Below are 22,783 nucleotides of genomic sequence, written 5' to 3' on the forward strand. Positions count from 1 at the left end.
CGGTGAAAGTGTTATATGTGTGTGTGCAAGAGTGTGCATGAACATGCTTTAATATATGGAATTAGTTATCTATTTTATGAAAAATACTATTATTGCTCTTTAAAAATGATTGCTGAAATAAAAACACATTATGGATTATTGTTAAAGCTCTTCCAAAATCTCTGCCTGCAAAATTGTTTTTGAAGCAATGCAAATAAAACATCGTCGATCTCCAAAAAGGGTTTTTGCAGCGAATTGCACTAAACTTACCGATTGTTAAAGACTATTTTCTTTTGCCGCCTTGGACCGACAAGACAGAAGTCTCAAAGGGGGAAGGAAGTCACAATAAATAATGCTTTTAGTCCAAATTGTCAGCTTTCATGTGATCTCTTTCTGGTAATGTTGTATAATGGTTTTAGTAGACAGCCCGAGACATCATTAGTCAGTATACAGAATATTCCTCTTGAGAGGGCGTTCATTAGAACCTAATGTTTCTTGAAAAGTTGTGAATGAAACTGTTTTGTATGTGCTGTGCAAATGCGAAAGGCTTCAGGGAAAGCAGGATAGGCATTTACTAGTGAGGTTTCACCGCCTGGCTTTGATGTTGTTTCTCATACATACAAAACTCCAGTCGAGCATTCTGTAAAACATTTTAGCACTCCTTCAGCCAGTCTTTTTTTCCCCTCTTAATTATGTGTTGAACAAATCTAGAGGTCCATTGTTTGCTGCAGTGGTTGAATCCAGCCATTCACTGCATCCGGCCCCTATGAGAAGCCTGATTAAAACTGCTGCAGCTGACGCTTCTAAAGGTTTCCCCACTTATAATTGAAAATGTACTTTTTTTTACTGGTGGCATGAGAAGCTGTACAAGTTTAAACAGGAACTGTACCAATGTTACACATAAAGTGTGTTTACAGGTCTTGGTTTGCATTTCTGCATATGTGAAAGTTGTATCATGGGTAATATAGGCGCCAGGTTTTGACAAACAAAAAAGAATGTGTGGAATAAAAAAGACAATATATCCGGTTCTGCTGCACCAAGTTTGATCATTTTTCAGACGGTCCCTCGTGACTTTGAAAAGGTTATAGGAGTGCAATGCTAAATCGGTGGAAAAAACTATTTTCAGTGTATCGACATCCTCTGAACCGTTTTCACCCCCAACTTGCTGTTTGAGCAGTTTAAGTCTGTGTGTAAATCCCTTAGCACTGGTGGCACCATGGGTAGGGGGTGAAAATGAAGGCACTCGAGAGATAACAGATAAAAACTGTACAGAGCTTTGGCCTTTTTGCTGTAACATCCACACATCCTGGTTTATTTGAAGAAAAATGCTCCATAAACTCTCATATATATATATATATATATATATATATATATATATATATATATATATATATATTCATTCTTTTTATTCATTTTTTTTTCTTTTTTTTAACAGAAATCACCTCTTCAGGCTCAATTTGGAAGACCTTACACTGATCCAGGTGAGTGCTGATTCTCTCTCCCTCTGTCTCTCTGTTTCTCAGTCTGACTCACCAAATCTTCTGATTGAGTATCACTCCGTCTGCTCTTATGGAGTCGCGCAGGCATCCAGAGCACTGCCTGCCTCCAACAAACGCCAGCTCCCACAACTTTAAAGCTGTTACAGTAAAATGGTTTAGCATTCCACATGTCACAACAACTTCCCATCCAGTGGAGTGACAGCGGGTTCGGGCGACAGCGCTGTCGGTTGATACACAGACCGAAGGAAAGAGTGATGATATGAAGTGTAGACATAAGTACCCTGCGTGTTTAAATCCAGTTTACAACCGAATATGACACACACTCTGCAGCTGTACTTTCCCACATTTTCTAGGGCATTAACACCTTGTGCAATATCTTTAATACATCCATCCATTTTCAATACCGCTTATCCTCATTAGGGTCGCGGGGGTGCTGGAGCCTATCCCAGCTGACATAGGGCGAAGGCAGGGGACACCCTGGACAGGCCGCCAGTCCATCGAGGGCACATGTAGGGACATACAACCATTCATACATTCACACCTATGGGCAATTTAGAGATCAATTAACCTGCAGCATGTCTTTGGACTGTGGGAGGAAGCCGGAGAGCCCGGAGAGAACCCACGCTGCCACGGGGAGAACATGCAAACTCCACACAGAAGGACCGCTCCGACCGGGAATTGAACCCGCGGCCCTCTTGCTGTGAGGCGACAGTGCTAGCCACTACACCACCGTGCAGCCCCTTATCTTTAATACAATTCAACCATTTTAGTTAAACTATCCTTCTGGTGAATCAAAGGGTCTGAAATATTCGACTCAATTAAAGAACGCCAACTGCAGTGCCTATGGTGACGTGTTGTATAATGTGCACACAAAAAAAAAAAAAAAGCTTAAATAGAAGTATGCTCAAGGTAGAAATTATTCTTTTTTTACCCCCTTCTCCCACATTTTCTTTATGCATCCTCTCATTTTTCTTCCTTTTACTTCACTAGTACGAGCCCATAGCCCCCCTGTGGCGCCAAGCATTTTGTGACCCACTGAGTTACCATAGAAACATTGACAGATTGACGGGCTTATTGCTCAATGGTAGCAACCAGGCTTCTTTAATGCTTTGACACCTCATGATGTTTGCCATTTACACCAGGGGAGAGGATGAGGAGAGGAGAGCAAGAGTATAGCTGGATGGAACAAAAGGGAGACTGGAGGGAGGCTGGTGATATAAAGGGAAAATGAGAAAAATGGTCGGACGAAATAAGAGGCAAGACGGAAGGAGTGCAGGTTCAGCACACACAAAGGGAGCAGGGAGCAAGGAGACAGCACACAGACAGAGGGGAGCAACCCCCGTAGATTCATACGTTCTTTTGTGGTCACTCACGGGGACACGAATGCTTTTAAAACATGCTCTGTGACATCCGCGCACCCAATCATCCCTCCTTCCTTATTCCATTGTGCGCTCGGCTGGTGCTGCAGAATCAGAGAGGAGATTCCACCGACGCAACCAACCCCTCATCTCCAAGACATCTTCTCTTAAGAGAATAGGACCAGGTAATCCCTGCCAAGCCCTGGCGCCAATTTAAGATGACCTGTGCCCTCGTGCCTGCTTTGAATTTGATTAGACCAGGGCTGCAGAGTCAAGGGGAAGGCTCAAGTGCTATTCTTCTATTCACCTTCTTCTATTCACCTCCCTCTGAAATCCTTTTCTCTCCTTCCTTCTTTTGGCATAAAGCAGGAGATTAGTTGCACAGAGATGTGGTTGCCTCTGTGGCTGGCTTGTTGGATATGAAAGACTTGGATTAATTTCCCCTTTGGCACCCGTTGCTCCACTCACATTATATGCATTGCTGATTGATCAAATATGTTTGCCATGTAACTGTGATGCTGAGCGTCAGAGCGAACAAAGAAAGTTTAGCAGCCCAGCACATTTTCATTTGGTTGCACCGCTGTTCAAAAGAGTTGCATGAGGTTCTTTTTTTCTTCCTTTCCTGCAGAAGGAAAACAAGCTAAAAGCTACACCTACGCTTTTCTTTGTGATTTCACCACATCCCCATGCATCAGCCATGTCAGAAAATGCCTAGTGGCGGTGATTTGTTCTTGCACGGCTGGCAGCGTAAAGAGGGAGGCTGTGTAGGGTTTGACAGAGCACAAGGCCTATGTACGTTAAAGTAGGGGATATAATTACCATATGATCGATGACGGGCTGGTCTCATCTTGTATGTGCATGCATGAAACATTAATGAAAGCAACAGCCAAGGCCTTCTGCTACATGAAGGCAAAATGAATCCCACCCACATTTCTTGACCTTGGTTGCAGTATGATTCGTTGTTTTCAAGCATTGTGCAAGAAAGACATTACACACTGAATACTTGGTAGGCATCCCATGGTGTTATGGAGGGTTTACAGTGTAGTGACATTTAGGGTGGTTGCTAAACACTGCTGGTCGAACACGCTCTATTGCACATATCGAGTTGAGACTTACAGATCGATAGAGCCTGAGCCCAGAAACCATAATCTCCTCAGTAAATGCCCTCCCAGCTTGGAGGTAATACACAATTGAACAAGAACATCAGACATAGGAGAGTGGGGAACTTTGTTAAAAGAGTGGATGTGAAGTCATCTGAGAACTTTTACGCTTTCATTGCCCAATTTTAAGGCTATGCCTCAAATTTCTTTCTCCAGTGAATCCTGAAAGTGGAAAAGGTTAGTCACCCATAAAAGAGGTCAGACACTTTGAGAAGAGAAAATCGTCCACATTACATGAACTTGCTAGCATGTACTCAAACTGAATGGCAATCAGTTTGAAGTGGTAATAGTCAGAACCCGTTGGCCTTGATTGGAGTTAATATCTGGCACTTTTCTGCAGTGTCTCAACAGCCTGAATCGGCCTTCCTCTCCCTGTCAACCTCTACCTTCATCCTCACTGATCTGGAAAACACTGTCAAGAACAAAAGCTCCCGTTTCAAAAAAAGAATACTAGGCCTGCACTCTGCAGCATGCACAGTGCACAACACTTTTAGAGCAAGCTCAGCCAAAGGAGAAGCAATAAAAACAGCAACCACAAAGTACAATATCCTTCCTCCATCTACAGTTGAATCCCACTTAATAATTCACATCTGTTCGGTATTGTCCTTCTTCCCCTTCTGTTCGTCATTCAGCTCACTGTCCTCTTCGGGCAGGTGAATCCTCACTGCCATTGCTATTATTCACCTCTCATTGCCTACTGCAGAGAAGGGTCAAGCACAGATGAATTGGCTCTTCCGCGTTTGCATTGTGTTCAATTTTGCCATTGTGCTGCCAGAGCTGATGAATGGCCAAACCGGCTCGATGCACCACTCATCGTTGTGCTTCTATCTGCCCGTTTTTCCCCAAATAATGTCCTTTGATGTTGTTGAATACCCTAATGCTGTGATCCCTCTTACCTGCTTTTAGCTCCATCTTTACCCTTTCTCACCTGGCATTACAACCGGCTACACACATTCATGCTGGTCCTGAAAGCCAAAGTATCTAATTTGCAGGCACAATAGGAGCGTGTTGAATTCACAATATCTTCAGCAAAGGTGCTAATGTAAGAAGACATTAAATGAAGAAGATGTAAGAATCCAATAATAGCGCGCTGTTTCAATGCTTAATCGAAACAGGATGCGGACACTAAGGCCGAGTTTCAACAGAAACACTGTGGCACAGCATTAGTCAATAAGCAGTAGGATGAAGAGGATCAGTGCCATTGTTCACCATTCAATACAGCACCAGAGGAGAAAAGTAGTAGGTATTCACTCCAGACTCTCTCTCTGTTCTCACAAAAACTCTTTCCATAACAGCTCTGCCTGGCAACAGTAACTGTGTGGTGTTTAGATGTATATTGTGCCTCCATTTTTCTTCACTAGTGTCGTGACGACAGAAAGGGGACTCCAAAGCAAACTTAAGGCTCCCTCCAGTCATGTAGTCTTGTATTTCATGGGCCTGGCTCTTGCAATTTTACTTCGTCAGTTTCTGTTAGCTACTGATGAGCAGGGCTAATTGTCTGTCCTCCATAACTCTGGAAGCATTGCATATTCAATTCCTAGAGCCAGTAACTCGGCCATTTACATGCATGGAGTGAAACGCATCAGTGGGATTGGACATACCAGCACATTCAGTGATACCATGCAGATGTTTAAGCATAATAAGAGGCCGAGCAGGGAGTCCTTACAACTCCGACTTATCTCTTCATGGTGTTATGATGATACAGGGAGTGACGAAGACCTACACACTTGCTGAGACATGACATCAAGACCAATTTCATGTGTAAATCTTTCAGCAGCTTACATCAGCAGGCATCAGTGTGAATCATATAGTGAATAATATTGTGCCACCACATCAAAAGGCAATATCAGCTATTCATAAAACAGATTAGATTTCCCCGGCAGGATTTGTCCAGCTCTCACTCTCAACTCGCTGTCCCCTTGTAATGAGGCACACGGTCAGTCGTTTCATAGAGTTAGACAGCTGTCAGCAGCGAGTGTGTTCACCGGACCCTCTTTATGCAAAATATATTCATATATGTCTTGAAACAGTGCCGTTTTGAAATTCAACTCCTCACTCCCTCCTCTGTCTCACTGACTACTTAACTCTGCCCACACTGGCTCCCTTGTTCTGGTTGACTCCGAAGTTGGACTCTGTTTTGTCTTTGTTATTTTTTGTTGTTGTCTGTTTTCCATTATTTTCCTCTCCTCCGCCTCTGTCTTTCTCCCTCCACACCCACTCTTTTCCTTGGTATCTGTCCTGAACGCACCTCGACCACAATAGCCCCTCAGTGTGTGCGCTGACAAGAGCACAATGGTTCATCTCTGAGGATTACAGGGGACAGAAGAGAGGGCGGACACACGCAACATAACATCTTTGAATTTTTTTGGGGGATCTTCCCTTAAGCAATTTCTGCTCCCAACTGTGCCAAATGATCTCTTTGACTGTAAACCTTTTGTTACTTGCTTGATTCTTGTTGTTCTGAGTTTGGACTCATGGTTTAATGCACTTATTGTAAGTCGCTTTGGATAAAAACGTCAGCTAAATGACATGTAACGTAATGTAATGTTAATAAAAAAGTAGTCCCCGAGTGATTGCTGAGGTATGACAACACATTCTCACTGCCAACTTCTCAAATACCAATGCTTGGTCAGTGGCCTAAACTTCAAACTATGACGCTCTGAGGAACCTCTTTTACGTCAGTATAGTGATGTCCAATTGTTCCCAAATCTTTCCCTTTTAAAAACTGAGTGAGCGAGTACAATGTTATCATCCCCAATAAAATGAATGAAAATAGATAGTTTTAATAAACCATAATTATCCTCTAACAGCTGCATAGCTCTTCCTTTTCCTCAATATCCGATGGTTGCTTTTCTCCAGAGATGATTACAGTTCCATGATGGATATTTCATTTTCTTTTGAGCCAATTCGCCACCTTGCTGAACTCACTAAATTCAATCCTGGTCCTCTCTCATTCTCTCATCTTCTTTGTTTCCCCTCTAAGTCTCCATTTCAGTTTCTTAAAGGTAACAAAGGCACAGAAAACCGTCTTTGTAATGCAGCTTCCTTTGATAGAGCCAATAATTATTATTTAACGAGAGTGGATTTGAGACATATTTCTGCTTAAGACATATTCATATTAGGAGCACAGTGGCTGAACAAAAGCATGTTGATGAGATTTTAATGTGTCTTAATGGCACTGGCACTTGGGATCCTGTTCTTTATTCTGGACCATTTGAGGCAGTGAGATAGGGTGGCTTTAGTGGTCAATGACATAACCCCTACTTACAGACTTACGGACATCACCCTTTTCAGCAATCATAAAGTTGATTTAGTTGAGATGACTTGAAAATGTAAATCACATTTGTCATATTGTGCACCTATTTCACAACTAGGTTCAAAAAAATTACGAAAATGTGATTTCTTTGTATTTCGGTATGAATATAAAATCTTCTTTCGTAAGCTGAGCCATCGGTGTGTGATTGAGCAATGGATTAGATGAGTGGTTTGTCAGCTTGTATATAGCCTCTGCCGTCAGTGTGTAAATGTGTGTGTGATTGAGTCACTGAGTAAAGCCTTTTAAGTGGTGAAAAGACCAGAAAGGCGCTATTAAATGAAAGCCCATTTACCATTTAAGTGCTAACCCCGCCGCCCACTTTTTAGCAGGCCAAACAGATGCAAAGGATTTGATTTGAATCTGTACACTGCTCAAATATTCCGTTTCACAGGTTTCTCGGGTTTCTCAGTACAGTAGCAGAAGAAACTCTACTCTCCATTCCACTGGGATTAGAAGATGTAATACTGTATACTACCCGCTTTAAACTATTTCAGCTGATGATAAATCACATAATCGCCCGGTAATGATAAAAGCAACCACTTTACCCCCATTAATGTAATCTCAAATTGTAATTTTGCATTGCATTATGATTGATTTCGACCCTGAACATGAGTGAGTAAGCCTTCGGGCCATTAACAGGCCCCCCCCCCTTGCGATTAGCGAAAGCACTTTACAGCCCCTACATTCAATTCAGCTGGGACGCTGTGCTGCTGTGTGTGCAGACAGTGTTGCGTGTGCTGATGTGTGTGGTTTGTGTCTGTTGGCTGCACAGCCCCAGAATAGCCAGCTTTGGCCTGGAATGCGAACCGACACACGCATACACCCACAGAAAAGAGCGAGAGAGAAGCCAGCTCACATTAATACTCCATATCTTATCCTCCCTGAATAGTAGCCCTCGCCCTGAGCTCTCTTCTCTCTCTAAGCTCCCTCCTGTTACTGCCTATGTGTGCATTTATGTGTCAGTGTGTACATACGGGTCGGGTGGCTCTACTCCTCCCAAAGGCCAGTGAGGCGGAAAGCAAAAGCCTTGTCATAAAACACACGCAGAGCCTTCTCAAAGAGGAAATTAAAGAAGTTTTCCAGAGTGCTGAGGGGGGCTCAGCTTTTGTTTTTCCTCTTTTCCTGGCATAAAACAGTACTGATACCAAGGTGAAATCTAATATTCTCTTTCAGTTAGTGATATTTACTATATTCCCACTGGGAGGGAGTTCCTGAGCCTCTGGCCACCAGCCAGGTTATTACTGCAGGAAACTCTTGTCTTTGTGGCCAAGAAAGAAAGTTGAATAGTTTTACTTTTGAGGACTTTTCGTGACTCGGCGTTAAGTGTTATTGCAGCGGACAATTTTTTGGGTTAAGTATTCCTCTGTCAGCCAGTCGGAGCCGGTGACAGTGACGGCTAATTCCGCCTGTCACCAGCGCGAGTATCTTAGTGGCCCGGTGCGGTCCCGGGGCCAACACTCATTTCATGAATAGAGAATCTTTGTCAATGAGAAAGCCCCCCTAGAGGTCACGCTGAAATTAAACGGTAGAAATTGGAGCACGCATGGTGTCTTCACCCCGGGGGAGACGAGTCGAGGTTTTATCTTCTTTTTCCTCTCCCTCCTGTAGCAAAATGTAAAAGGCAGCCCACTGTTTCTTCCTCCCATGTAAATCACATTGACATCCTACTTCAGGGAGCTCACGTGTTACGCCTTAAAGATGCCTCTTTTCCCCCTCACACATAAATCAAATCTATAGCATTCGGCTCTGCGCAAACTTGTCACTCGTTTCGTGAGGTCTCTGCTTGGTATGCACTTTAATTGGATTCTGTGTCTGTATTTAACCTGACTTATAAACGTGCGTATACTGTAGTTGTGTGTGAGCGTCTGTATGTGGGATTGAAAGTACAGTGAAGCAATAATGTCAAATTAAAAAGTCAGAGCATAATCAGCAGTTGAGAGCCATACTTTGTTTTATTTTGGTTCCCTGAGTGGTTATTAAAGTGGTTCATGGTGACATGGCACCAAATGTTTCTGTTTCTGGTTTATTGGGAGCCTTATGCTGCTTTTCTTTGTCCCTGCAGGAGGCTGAGTGGCACTGCGATGAGTTCACCAAGGGAGCCTGCTTCAGCCGTGGAAAGTCTGAGGTGAGTTTAAGTGAAGTCTGAGCTTTTCAGACATCACACTGGTATATTGCCTTATTGGACACTTGTCAGCATGTCGAGAAAAACAAGTCAAAAAGAAAGTGTGTGTAAAACTTGATGAATTTGTTTCAGATGTGCGTGTTTGCAGCTAACTGAACCTATTGGTTTGAATGAAGACAATTAAAGGGGTATGGAAGATCCCACTCTTCCAATAATGCGACTCAGTAACATCACTTGGTTTTGTTGCTCCCTCTATGTCTAACAATCTGGCTAACACACTTCAAACTCCACACTGGTAGTAGTGCGAGAGTCTACAACCATGTTAGCGGCTCTGCAAGGCTGCACTTGAGCTAAAGCCTCACATCAGCATGTTATTATAGACAAAAATAATGAATGGATGCTGTCTGCCAGTAGAACTGAATGCCCCTGATGTCAAATTTTCCCACCAGCGAATCAATGCTATACATAACAGCTACACAAAATAGATCTTAAGGATAGAAATCACAGATCCCCCGTCATTTCTAAAGGCAGTGTTGATCACATCAGCTCCAGAGAGCACATCAAATAGCTCACTAAAATGTTAAAAATGTCAAGTTATGATGAAACATATTGGAGACTGAAAGCAATGTGGAGCTCTTTATTCAGCTTTAAAATATAGACTCTCTGGGAATCCCTGCTTAGTATGAGAGGTCATCCTCAAAAAAGTAAAAAGCATCCCGAACCACGCCACGCTCCGATGTGTGTTTTTGTATGTGGTTAGCTGGCAAACTCTTGTCTACCAAACTGGTTTAGAGCTGAACTTGACTTGTAGGTGAACTGCCCAGCCCTGATCCTTGTATGTGTGCACACCGCTGTGTATTTATCCTCCTGTGAACGCTGGTTCGGGACCTATAATAGGCATGCACGGGCTGGCCAGCATAAGATATCTGTTGTGAATTACAGGCCGAAGTTACCTCAGTCCTTGAGAGTCCCCGCTGTTGCCGACAGTCAAATTGTTTTGCTCACTGTTCCCCTCGGAGGAGCAGGTCCTGTGATGTACATTAAGAATAGCATTTAAAGACTTCTTTCTCCGGCAGTTGACAGGCACGCCGATGGTTTATTACCTAGCTCAGCGGGAAGCAATATACCATTGCTTAAGCTATTATACAGATACCGTGCCCGTGCTTTGAGTGAATTTACAAGTGATTGTATTATTTTTTCCTAATGCACACGTCCGCTCTTCTCCGGTGTATTTGATTTATTTCAACCGGGAGAAGAGAGGAGACTTAAATTGACTTGACAGGACTTGATTGCAGACTCTGTTTTGTTTTATAATGCGAGAGCCGAGCACAACAGCCTCTGTATTACAGCACAGACGTGGAACATTTGTCAAGACTGTTAAGCTGGGCAAATATTAAATATGCCGTTATTTACCGCAGAAAAAAACTGCAAGGGAAGAATTTCATTATGCAGACCCCTCACAACATACCTTCACTCCTGCGTCAGTGCGCACACATTTACACAAGCATGCAGTGCACAATGAACTGCACAATCAGCACAGATATATAGGCATACCTCACAGGTTTTACTACACACAATGTTTTGAAGAAGCACACACATGAACACGTACACACATACTTAGGCTGTGCTTAGCACCATGAAAGAGCGGTTTCATGAGTCAACCTTCGTCTTGATAGGGGGAAATAAAAGGCCTTCCCCTCATGTCTCTCATCTCTCAAACGGGTGCCCTCTACCTTTAAAGCAAACCCTTGAGAGAGAGAGGGAGGAGGGGGAAGTGGTGTTGCCCTGGGCACCTTCGAGTGGCTCAGACACTAGCAGATTTACAGGGTTTTAAATTTCTAGGTGGGTCCCAACCCAACCGTGGCCCCTTTCAGATGGAGCGGACCCAATGAGTTTATTACCTTGTCCGAGGACACGAATACTGACTGCTGTTGTTTTGCTGAAGGAAATCTCCAGTAAACCTGCGTCAAAGCCTTACGGCGATGTTGCAAGTTCACGACGTTCAGCGGCGATCAATCATCCAGTCCATCATTCACCACGTCTGCGCCGCTTTATTTGTCGCCTGCTTTGAACCGAACGCTGAGCGTTTGCTAGAAACCTCAAGAGGACGAGCGAGCCAAGAAAAAAGTGTTGAGCGTGTCGCCTACTTTACCATAATTTAAAGAAAACTGCAGAGAGCATGCCCAACATGCTTTAAATAAGAGTATGAGAGGCTTCTTTTCCCTTTTTGTCCAGTCAACAAAGCCACGGCCGTTTTCTAAACTAATCCTGAGCTCCTCTCTCACGCCTGCTGCATTTATCTGTCCTCTACCTCAATCAGACCCCTTTCCAGATCTGGTGCCTGTTGAATTAAGATGTGACGTGGCTCAGCCGTGTGGGCATTAGCTTTGATTCGACTCGGCCAAGCTCGGCCACGTTTTTCGAGTTGCCCTCCCGCAGTTTCAGGTGTTTGTCTCATGTATTGGCGTAAAGTGTCATTTTGTTTCTCTGCCTAATGCTGCTGCTTGTCAATGATGAGGCTGCTGCCCTTTGCTGCTGTGTTTCCACAGGAGGAGTGCCAGAACTACATCAGAGTGCTGCTGGTGAACGGGAACAGGCTGTTCACCTGTGGAACCAACGCCTTCACCCCCATCTGCACCAACCGAACGGTACGAACAACAGCAGTGTTTCTCTTCTTTTTACTATTTCTACCGTTTTCTTAGTTTAAAGGGTTCGTGCCAATGCTAAATATCCTTAATTAAATGAAGGCTTCTTATTCTAGTTGTATTACTGTGTCCTTTTATTATTTCTAATGTCAACGAATATAGTTAAGTTGGAATTTGGCATGTCTTGTCTTTCCTTTGTGCTATTTCCTCTGCATTATTTGAGTTTTTCCAACAATCTGGTGAGTCATCAAACAGTGATAGACTATGTCTACACATTCTTCTACTTACAAATGAAAAATCAAATTCAAATCAAAATCAAAGTATTTCTCTGTCAAAGGTTTTGACAAATCTTCGTACTTTGTCTGGTGGAGCTATTATAGCCAATGACTTATTGTATAGCTAATGTCTGCTAGACAGATAATCCAGTAGAGCATACTTCATTTTACCGACTTGATTACTTATGTCTACTCGTACTCCTGTTATACAAGCATTCACCCCTCTTGTCACTTTATGTGGGCTCAATGGTTGCCATTTAGCAACATTGGAATTTGAAGGAACGTGGGGAAATAAGATAATAGAATTGGAGAATGTTGTTGGCATTAATAACTAACATAACACAGGGATAAGTGACAGTGCTGCAGTCAAACTAAATAGAAGTGAAAAAGGAACAAGCAGACTCGCTCACAAGGCTAACCAAAAACTTTCTGACTCTTATGGCTGATAGTGATGTGACTCTCGCTTTATGCACTTAACCGTCCCTCGAGAGTCTCCCACCATAATTGCAGTGCATTATGGAAGTTGACAGCTGCCATATTTGCTCAGTTTTCTTTATTTTTCTTCTATTCTATACGCCACATTTGTTCGTCAGTCACACCTAATAACCCCAGGAACACATCTTGATAAGTCGTTATCCTTCAATAACAGGGATATTTCAACCTGGGTGAGCTTGATAACTTTGCTAATATAAATTGAAGTGTGCTTGATCAAACTGACAATGTCAGATAGAAAAGGCCAAGGTTGATCAGCAAATTTAATCAAGATGTGATGGGATTGTGATCTTGATATCAGAGGATTTAATGTAGTGTGGCTGTTCTCGCTTCCTGTGTTGCGCTGTCAGGTAGAGTAATTATAAGATGAATCCTATTTAGCTCAGTTATTTAAGAAGTCCTGTTTCCTCAAAATTGTCAAACATCCATCCATCCATCCATTTTCAATACCGCTTATCCTCATTAGGGTCGCGGGGGCGCTGGAGCCTATCCCAGCTGATCATAATCAAAATATTTCCGTAAGCTCATTACTCCCTATAATAAATCTTGGTCTCATCGATGCTGCTTTGCTCTTTGGTGGTAATTAGCTTATTATTATTTTTGTATCAAATCATTTAGTCTGTTCTTCTTCTGTATCTAATTCTTGGAAGGTCCAATGTTATTCATCTTCTCTCATGCATCTACAAATTCAAGTATTAATACAAGTGTGTTTTTTTCATCTACTATAGTTAATGACAAGTGCCCACGGAAGTTAAGTGGACATAATAATCCACATAAAATGAATATAAGATAAAATGTCAGACTATTGCTTTCCTGAGAACATATCAAATACCTATGTCTTCTGTGGGATTAGGAGGCTGCAGTTTACCATTATGATGACATTGTTTTGGTCCAAAAGCACTGCAACCAAAGGTCATGGGCTCATAATGACTGTTTACCGCTCTGAAAATATATATAGTTGAAATGTCATGACATTATTATAGTAGTATTTCATCGGGGGCTGTCACATTTACCCACTGAACATTGTTAATGTGAAACTGAAACACAGGTCGAGCATAGCAATATCAATGGAATCACGCTCAGACAGATTTACTATCAGCTGTGATGGATGGACAGATGAGGAGCAGAATATGTTATTAGTTTAATAAGTGCTGTGTGGTTAAAGATTGAACAGCTGTTCATTCCTCTGACTTTTAGCCATGCTGCCACTGATGATGGTGATGATGAGAATCGCCGCCTGGAGGATGTCTTTTAATAAAAACAGCACAAATAGCACATTTCTGGCATTTTAGCATCTTATTATTTAATGACTAGTTTGGGTCAATGGACTCTTTTGCCAATTCAATTATCACATAAATAAAACTTTATTCTTTTCAGAGGACACAGATGTGTGGGAAATGTTTTGAATGAGCAGAAATCTTAATCTCCTAAACTCCAGGGGGTTATAAATGAATTGAAATGAATTCATGGCTGTGAATATCATTAAAAAAGATTACTTCCCCAAACAAAGGACGCAAAATAAGAGGGAAGAGTCAATCATGTCTACATATTTGTTGACTCAGCAGAGATTGAAATTGAGAGAAGTTGATCTACAGGAGAATAAATATTGGAAAGCAATACAGAATGCCTCCATGCCATACTGCAGGTACTTGTCATCTGCCGCCTGGATTTTGTGTTATATTTTAAGTTAAGTACGCCAGGATGACAACATAGTTACATACAGCGACTGACTTAATTGTTTATTTAAAGATCAGAGCGTATTTAAGTACACGTAGTACTTTTTCATTCTGTTCACAATCACTTAACAGAAAGCTGCCACGATGTGTCAGTTGCATCAATGGTGGAATATCAACGATAATCCTGTTGCAGCAGCTCGGATGAAAAAATAAAGCTTTTTTCGGGATTTCCTGTCATAGTGGGTAGTTAAAAAGTCTCTCAACAACCACAATAGCCTCTCAATAGCACCACACGTAGCACCCGACTGGCTCTCACAGCAGTCTATGGAAGCTGCGGGTTGTCTAAAACGTCTCTATTAGAGGGACTCAAAGTCACTTCAGTGTTCTACTCACACAGCTGCCGGGTGCAGTACAGAGACGACTTTCACTCCACTTCCTCAAAATGCAACGGAAGCGCTGCAGTCTTTCTTTTTATCGCTCCTCCGCTTGTTTTTCTAAATGATCCAATTGACCTAAAAGTAGCTATTCCAACCCACAGAATGAGCCTGTTAATACTGGGCTTTCATCTCAGGCTGGCAGAGCTCAGACAGGGCCGCTCTGTTTCACCGTGGTTTGGTTGGAGCAGAGGTGGCAGGAGATAACAGAACCCGTGATCCAAATCGACCGGCTCCAGGAAATTGGCTGAAGAAGTCTCCGCCCCAACACAAATGCATCAAATGGCACCTGGCCCCCTGTGTAGAAGTGTTGTCTACCAAAGAAGAGATTGAGCTGTGAATCTTACACATGTGCTCTCGCCTGAGGTCCTCTGCAACCACGGAGAAGTCAAACATGCGGAGCTCTGATTGATAGAAAAGTAATTGCAAATGGAATAACTTTAATTATCATTTGTGGTTTTTAAAACCTGAGATTAATGCAATCTTTTCACTCGTGTTTTTGCCCTCAGAACTTAGATGAACTTGGATGGAAGTGCAAACCATGAGCTAATCCTCGTGTATACGGTGTTTACTTTTGCACCATAAAATATAATTACAGCTTGGATTTAAAAAATGTATTACTTCTTTTTGGTATTCAAGGCTGAGTCACGGAGCTATGGCCTGTTTTTTTTGTTGTATTTTTTTTAACTAGGAACCAGTGCAGTGTGTCAGGGCTAAGCCGAGGTCATGCAGTAAAGTATTTTTAAAAAGCGAGGAGTTGGATTTGGCCTTTTATTCAAAGGCAGAATGCATCACATCAAGCCACTTTTAGACTCAGAGAGGCTTCTCAAAGATGTGGTTCAATAATGTTATAAACAGACAAACAGCTGGTTGCCCTGTAGACATACCAACCACACCAAGAAAACACTGTAGCCGGACAACTTGAGTGAAGATGCCTGTTTTAATAATTGTGTTGCTTTCTTGACAGGCTACTTAACATTGGACGTAAGGCAGCTGCTCATTTTGTGTATTTTCTGCTGCTAATGATTCTAAATGCGTTCTCTGATTATGATGCTCCAGGAGGCTTTGCTCATATATATATATATATATATATATATATATATATATATATATATATCTTTGTGTGTGTTTCGCAGTAGATGTAAACTAAACAAAACATAATGAGGAGTGTTCTTTTAGTCTAACTGCATTATTTGCATATTGGCAGGATCAAACAACATTCCCAGACCTCTCTAGTTTGTATTTTAATTTTCCACTTTGATACTCTGTCGTATATTTTTATGCAGGTTTTTGTCTGAAATGATCCATTATTGAAAAAGAAGGAGAAAATACATCATACTGTCTTTGATTATTAACTCAAAGGATGCTCCTTTTACAATCGCAATCATTTCCGAGGCATCGGCTGTGTCAATCACTCTTTCCTGTGGAAACACTTTCGCTCCCTCGCTCAGCCTCTTCTTTATCTGTGTTGCAGCTGACAAATTTGACAGAGATTCACGATCAGATCAGCGGGATGGCTCGGTGTCCTTACAACCCCCTCCACAATTCCACTGCCCTCATCACCTCCAACGGGGAGCTTTACGCTGCCACGGCCATGGACTTCTCTGGGAGAGACCCCGCCATCTATCGCAGCCTAGGCGGCCTGCCACCTCTGCGCACGGCCCAATACAACTCCAAGTGGCTGAACGGTATGGGGGCCGCCAAAGTGTCGGCTCCAGATGTAGATAGAGATGTTACTGTTTATGTAAATGTGTGTCAACATCGTTAAAAAAAAGATGGGCATTTTATATAGAAAGAAACAATGAAGGAGAAAATTGCTTTTGAGCTTTTCCCCCTGTCAGCTATTGAACATCAGCCCTGCAGCTCGTGGAGATTCAGTGTTTTGCTCAAGGATACTTGAGTGATGCTTATCTAACACAGAGTAGGAATCTGTCTCTCTTGGTTGAAGGATTGTATTCCTCCTCAGACCACCGCTGTGTGGGCAAAGCAGTGTAGCAAATGCTGGAAAAGAAGATTAACTCTTTATAATTGTTCGCTTGTATTTTATCAGTAAAATCTATTATTTCTTAAGTTACTAAGCAACTGGAAAATCTTTATATATTTATCTCACCCTTTCTTCGAGGAGCATGAAATTGTGAAATTGACAGAAATCAATGTATTTCTCCCTGAAAGTTTAGACACACTTCAAGCACAAACAGATTGGAGAACTTCAGACAGCTTAAGGTGTCCGGCCTACAGAGGAGCGGGTCAATTAGTATCTTGTCAGCAAGTGATTTTTATCTGATTCACATTTAAGCTAAATTGAAAAAATAAATTAAAAGCCACCACATACATTGCTTTGCAGGAACCTTTTGGGAAAAGGTTTAATAACTAATTTTATGGCGCATTGATTTTTTTTTCTCCCCCTGCACTGCCCTCCAAAGGTGCATAGAAGAGGAGGGTTGAAATGAGGAGGGGGGGGGGGAACACACTTTCATTTAAAGGTGAATTAAATCACTGTCAGCGCGAATAAAGTATGCGGTTTAGATCCAATAATGTCATACATAAAAATGAACGCCTTAGCTGTGACAGTGCCGTGGAGGACTCGTGTTTCAGATAGGGTGAAAGCTATTACACTCCACCTGTTTTGGTCATTTCTCATCCTAACCTTTAGGTTTAGGGAGTGAAAAATGAGTTTTCTTATTACAGCACAATGCCATTAATAACATGGCCTGTAGTTATTAATCCTGATCACCTGCTGTTGTGTGGGCCTCACAAACCCCGCAAGTCAATCAGTCATAACACATACCCATTCACTCTCCCACTCACTCTCCCTCCCACCACCTTAAATATTGTTCATTCGCTATTTCTCCCTCCTCTCTCTGCCCTGCATCTTTCTTTCAAAGCTCTCGTAAATGTTTCTTCTTCTTCCATGTCTTCTTTCTCCCACTCATTTTTCTCGTCTCCTGCCACCTCTCCTTCAACAGAACCGAACTTCGTATCCTCCTACGATATCGCCAACTTCACCTACTTCTTCTTCCGGGAAAATGCAGTGGAGCACGACTGCGGCCGGACGGTGTTTTCCCGCGCAGGGCGCGTATGCAAGAACGACATCGGCGGCCGCTTCCTCCTGGAGGACACGTGGACCACCTTTATGAAGGCCAGGCTGAACTGCTCCCGACCGGGCGAAATACCTTTCAACTACAACGAGTTGCAGGGAACTTTTTACCTGCCGGAGCTGGAGCTGCTCTACGGTATTTTCACGACCAACGTGTGAGTAAAATGAGATTTCACAAAAGTACAATGGCCATAGTTAACCACAAACAACTTACTCTCTTCATACTGTACTGACTAAATGTATGACAACGGCATTTACATCCACAATTGAGTTAGTCAAACCTATAGCCCCTTAGTTGCTGTTGCTACACCGTCCTGTTCTCGCACAACACATTAAGTTTGCAATAATAAATGTGACAAATTAACATTTTAATTAATTTATTTCAGACAACGATTGACAAAAGCGGCTTTTACTTTCAGCGACCGCCTATTTTACTGAATGAACCCAGCAGCTTGTATTAGCTGTAGATGAATAATAAATAATAAACTGAGGTTAGCTCAATGGGCTCAATTTTCCCATTTGACATTTAAAAACAAGAATCCTGTAAGTATTGTAATTTGCATACAATTTATTTGAAATATATCCAGCCTTCGGAAATAATCAGTTTCAGTTAAACTTTTCAAAGTCCTTTAAAGTTATTTTCTACAGTCGGCCCAGTTCCACTGTTATATTTGACAGTCTGTATTATTTGCGTTGTGAAGCACAAACCAAAGTGAGATCCAGCTCGCAGCATGTTCATATCAGATGAAAATGCCAACTTATATCACCATATTTTTCTTTCATTCTTTGTTCTTTTTAATGCACCCGCGGAATAGCTTCATGTATAATTCAGTGTTTTTGGCATCACATTGTCAGTTTTGTAAACAAACACAACTAGATTGGCTTGGCATGTGGCTCTTCCGTAGCATGCACACTGGGCATATAAAATTGAGTGATATGACAGTGAAGTTTACATGGCCAAGTGCATCTTAAATTGAATTTCCAGTAGAAATATCCTCCTGTAAACACTCAAACCAGTTCCAAGGATGGCTCATTCCAGTACCATCTGACATTAAAATCCCATGAAAAAAGCTGATCATCACTTATTAGAGTGTACACTGTATCATGCACATGCATGGGGATGTAAGAGATGGGATGCATCCATGGATGAAAAGTATTATTTTCTATTTTCACAAACACCCTTTTCTCTTTTTGTCTCTCGCTCTTTTCTTTTTTTACGTTCCCATAATCACACACGGACGGACCATTGTTACTGTAAAAGCTGAGTAATCTATTCTTTATGGTCAATGCTTTCATATTGCTGAAAAATATGTCTTTTGAAGGGTATCGGAAAAATTTCCCCCTGCAGGCACAGAGTCTAATGAAGAGCCACATAGGATTATAATTCACATTGCCCAAGTCTCTCAGTTGAAGTTGAGAGTTAATACTCTCGTTCTTTACTCTCTCTTCAGAGAGCAGAGACCGGTACTTGTTAAAACTGACAGCTCAAAAAGTCAAAGCTGTATTTCAGACACGATATCTGTACAGTTAATCAGACAGTCTGAATAGCTTAATTATGTCCTGTGGCCGGATTTATACTCCAATAATGACGATCACTTACGCCGGCATCTGCGCCTGTCTGTCCGGTGTTTGATTTGTATTGCTGGCGAAGAGCAATACAAACACACAGAGGTCAGATTCACAAATACTGCACCAGCAACATCTGCACAGAGATTTCTACTTGGTGTCCTTTTAAAAAAAATATATCTTTAATCCAATACTTCCCTCTCTGTTTCTCCCTCACTCATCCATCATTCCCTGTCTCCTCTCACCCCCTTTCGTTGGGTCTCTCTTCCCTCTTTTTTCTTCTGTTCTTGACATTCAGAAACAGCATTGCTGCGTCTGCGGTGTGTGCCTTCAATCTCAGTGCCGTATCACAGGTTTTCAACGGGCCCTTCAAGTACCAGGAGAACTCACGGTCAGCGTGGCTGCCCTACCCCAACCCCAACCCGGACTTTCAGGTAACAAAGCTATACAAAAGCACCCTGTGTGTTATTTATAACAGCAGAGAGACTACCACATGTTGCTATTAAGAGATATTTCAGTCTGGATATTTTGAACAGAGTAACAGCCCAAGATTGGCATCACAAAAGTCGCGCCGCTAGCAGGGCAAAGGCAGTTTGTGAAGTGTGAGCTAAAGTTCAGAGCTAATCCTTAACGATCATTTGTTCATGCTTGAGGGGATTTAGACCCAACACACTGCTAAACAAGCCAAATAGTGTGTGTGGCTGGGTGCCTGCCTCAGGAAATGTATGCATGTGGTGTGAATGTGTGTACATCCTGATGAGTCTGCCTCAGATCCCCAGCAAGCTCTTCACTCATTAATTTACTCTCTCATTGAATCATCCTTCTCTCTACTCACGGACACACACATTACGACCGCTCGTTATAAAATCCAGAGATTTTTACAATGGCACAATCATTCCTTTAAGGTGTTTCATAGCCTTGTTTTGTGAACTGCAGTCCCTTTCTATAAATACACTGTCCTTGTTTTGCACAAGTGGCACTTCATGTTTATACTCTGTCCTAAAACTCGGAGGAGCAACCAAGCAGTGCCGGGCACCTTATCCCCATTTTAGGCACAGCTCTATACCGATGATACCGAGGGAATGTTTTATTAGCCAAAGTGCCCCTCAATTGCAGCGGGCCCAGGAGATAGTGATGGAGCTAATCCACGCAGCTCTCCATGAGGGATTGCATTTCCTCAGAGGTCTGGCTGCCAATGTGTGACACACGCCTCACTTCCACGCGCTTCCCATCGCGGACCCTCGATCATGTTTCCGTCAAGCAAGCAGCTGCATGAGCGTTCGCGATGGCTGCTATCGAGATAGTCACACGCGCACGTTATCTATAATGACATGCTGCTGCAGAATGAAATGTTCGTGCAGAAAAAAAAGTGCTAGCGGTGGCAGTTCACTAAGAAAAGCACATAGCCATCTGTAACTTAGAACGCGTCTCACTGGCATCATGCGTTCATATATCTACATGTCTGAATTCACTCATCGTCGAGAAAACCAATTTCTTCTATCTGGTCATATATTTATTTTATTCTGCTCAGAATACTGGAGGTACATCACCAAGAGGTTTATATATGCCATAGGCTTATATGGAGGTGTTTTCCTCAAGGATAAACCGGGATCAGTTCTTCCGCATCTCTCCATTTAAGCTCGGGCACAATAGCTGCTCCTCACCGCTGGACCGGTGCACACTTTATCTAGGTTTCAGTGACATCTTCATCAAGCATTTGTCAATGTTGGAGGATTAGATTTACGAGCGTAGGATTTATGGCCTGCCCATTTGTGTGTGTGTCCCCCCCCCCCCCCCAGCCCTTTGTGCACACATGTCTACAATCATGCAAGATACACCTCAGGGAGACCAGCACCTATAAAAGCCGGCGACCACATCTATTGTACACAAATACGGCCACAAAAATATGGGGTGGTTGATTGCTGCCAAATAGGGATAATTATCACTGTGAACTCATCACTCAACACACAGACACACAGACAGACACTGGTCATTGATTGAGAGCTTAATTCCCCATCTGTCTGCGGAGAAAATCCCCCCATTTATTTGCAGATTGATCCTGCCGGGTTTAGTCAGCCTATGACTCATGTTCGTTGCACGTTAGGAGCTAACACTGTCTCTGTTCTATAGGTTTTCTGTCATATTATAATTGCTTACTGTACAAACACATTCATTTCCAAGCTCCACGTGTACAAAATGGATGTCAACTCAGTGTTGATGGTAAATGTAGTCAAATGAAGCAATACATTCTTCAGGGTGCTATGTTGACAGAGGAAGAGGATTACTCTTGCTCACGGTACCAGGATGCATTGCACGCAAGCGTCCGTCCAACATCGCCTCTACGCGCGCGAGGAGCTGCTTAATGTGTCCACAAACTTTAAACTCTAATGGACATCAACTTTAAACTCTTCCCTGCTCTTACGTGTCCGCTCACACTGCATTACACTCTCTCTCTCTCTCTCTCTCTCTCTCTCTCTCTCTCTCTCTCTTTCTCTCCACCACACACCTGAGTCCCTACACACACACACACACACACACACACACACACACACACACTGCTCTTGTCCAAATGAGCTGCGTTACTCTAACAACCACCGGTCGGTGTTTGCTCTCTGTGCCTGAGGTTCTGCAGGGTCTCCGCCGGTCCATGTAATCCCCACTGCAGCCTCGGCCTCTCTCCGCTGCAGTTCTTTGTCCGTGTACTTGAATAAATGCGGTTGAGTATCCAAGTCGGGTAAAACACTGTCAAATGTATTCTCGTCCGTAACACCACGCTGCACGCATATTGAATCGAACAAGGTAGTTCTGTTTTTTAGCGGCATAGAGCTCATAGGCCTCGGCTACCCTGAGAAATCCAAGCTGAAACAGCAGCCTGTAATTATTTCTTGCATCCAGCTCCTGTCTTGTCATATGCCGGCGCTGGATGCATGAACAGAACCCAACAACAGATTTTGCAGCTGCAAACTCAGCTTTCTGGGTCAGTACAGTGTGCACTGAGGAGTTAATTGATTAAATAAACTACTTTTACCATTAACACTGAAATACACATAAAAGGTGCATCATTTCCCCTTTAAGTTCAAGTCTGAACCAAATGCTGTTGCACGATATGGTTGCATTAGATATTTTAAGTGATGCAAACAAGAGGTGTCAGTTTTTTGTGCTTT

The 22,783-nt window shown here is 42.6% G+C and overlaps 1 protein-coding gene across 1 annotated transcript in view; it reads left to right on the plus strand.

The window, feature by feature from the left end:
• The window catches only part of sema5a (sema domain, seven thrombospondin repeats (type 1 and type 1-like), transmembrane domain (TM) and short cytoplasmic domain, (semaphorin) 5A), an 83,672-nt gene that overhangs the window by 18,084 nt on the left and 42,805 nt on the right, over positions 1-22,783 (plus strand). The window contains 6 exon segments of the mRNA XM_034560312.1: positions 1,415-1,460; positions 9,375-9,437; positions 11,984-12,082; positions 16,431-16,644; positions 17,923-18,208; positions 19,918-20,053. Of these exon segments, the coding sequence (XP_034416203.1) occupies positions 1,415-1,460; positions 9,375-9,437; positions 11,984-12,082; positions 16,431-16,644; positions 17,923-18,208; positions 19,918-20,053 (844 nt within the window).

The sequence above is a fragment of the Cyclopterus lumpus genome, chromosome 20, assembly GCF_009769545.1.
Source record: "Cyclopterus lumpus isolate fCycLum1 chromosome 20, fCycLum1.pri, whole genome shotgun sequence".
Classification (NCBI taxonomy): Eukaryota; Metazoa; Chordata; class Actinopteri; order Perciformes; family Cyclopteridae; genus Cyclopterus; species Cyclopterus lumpus.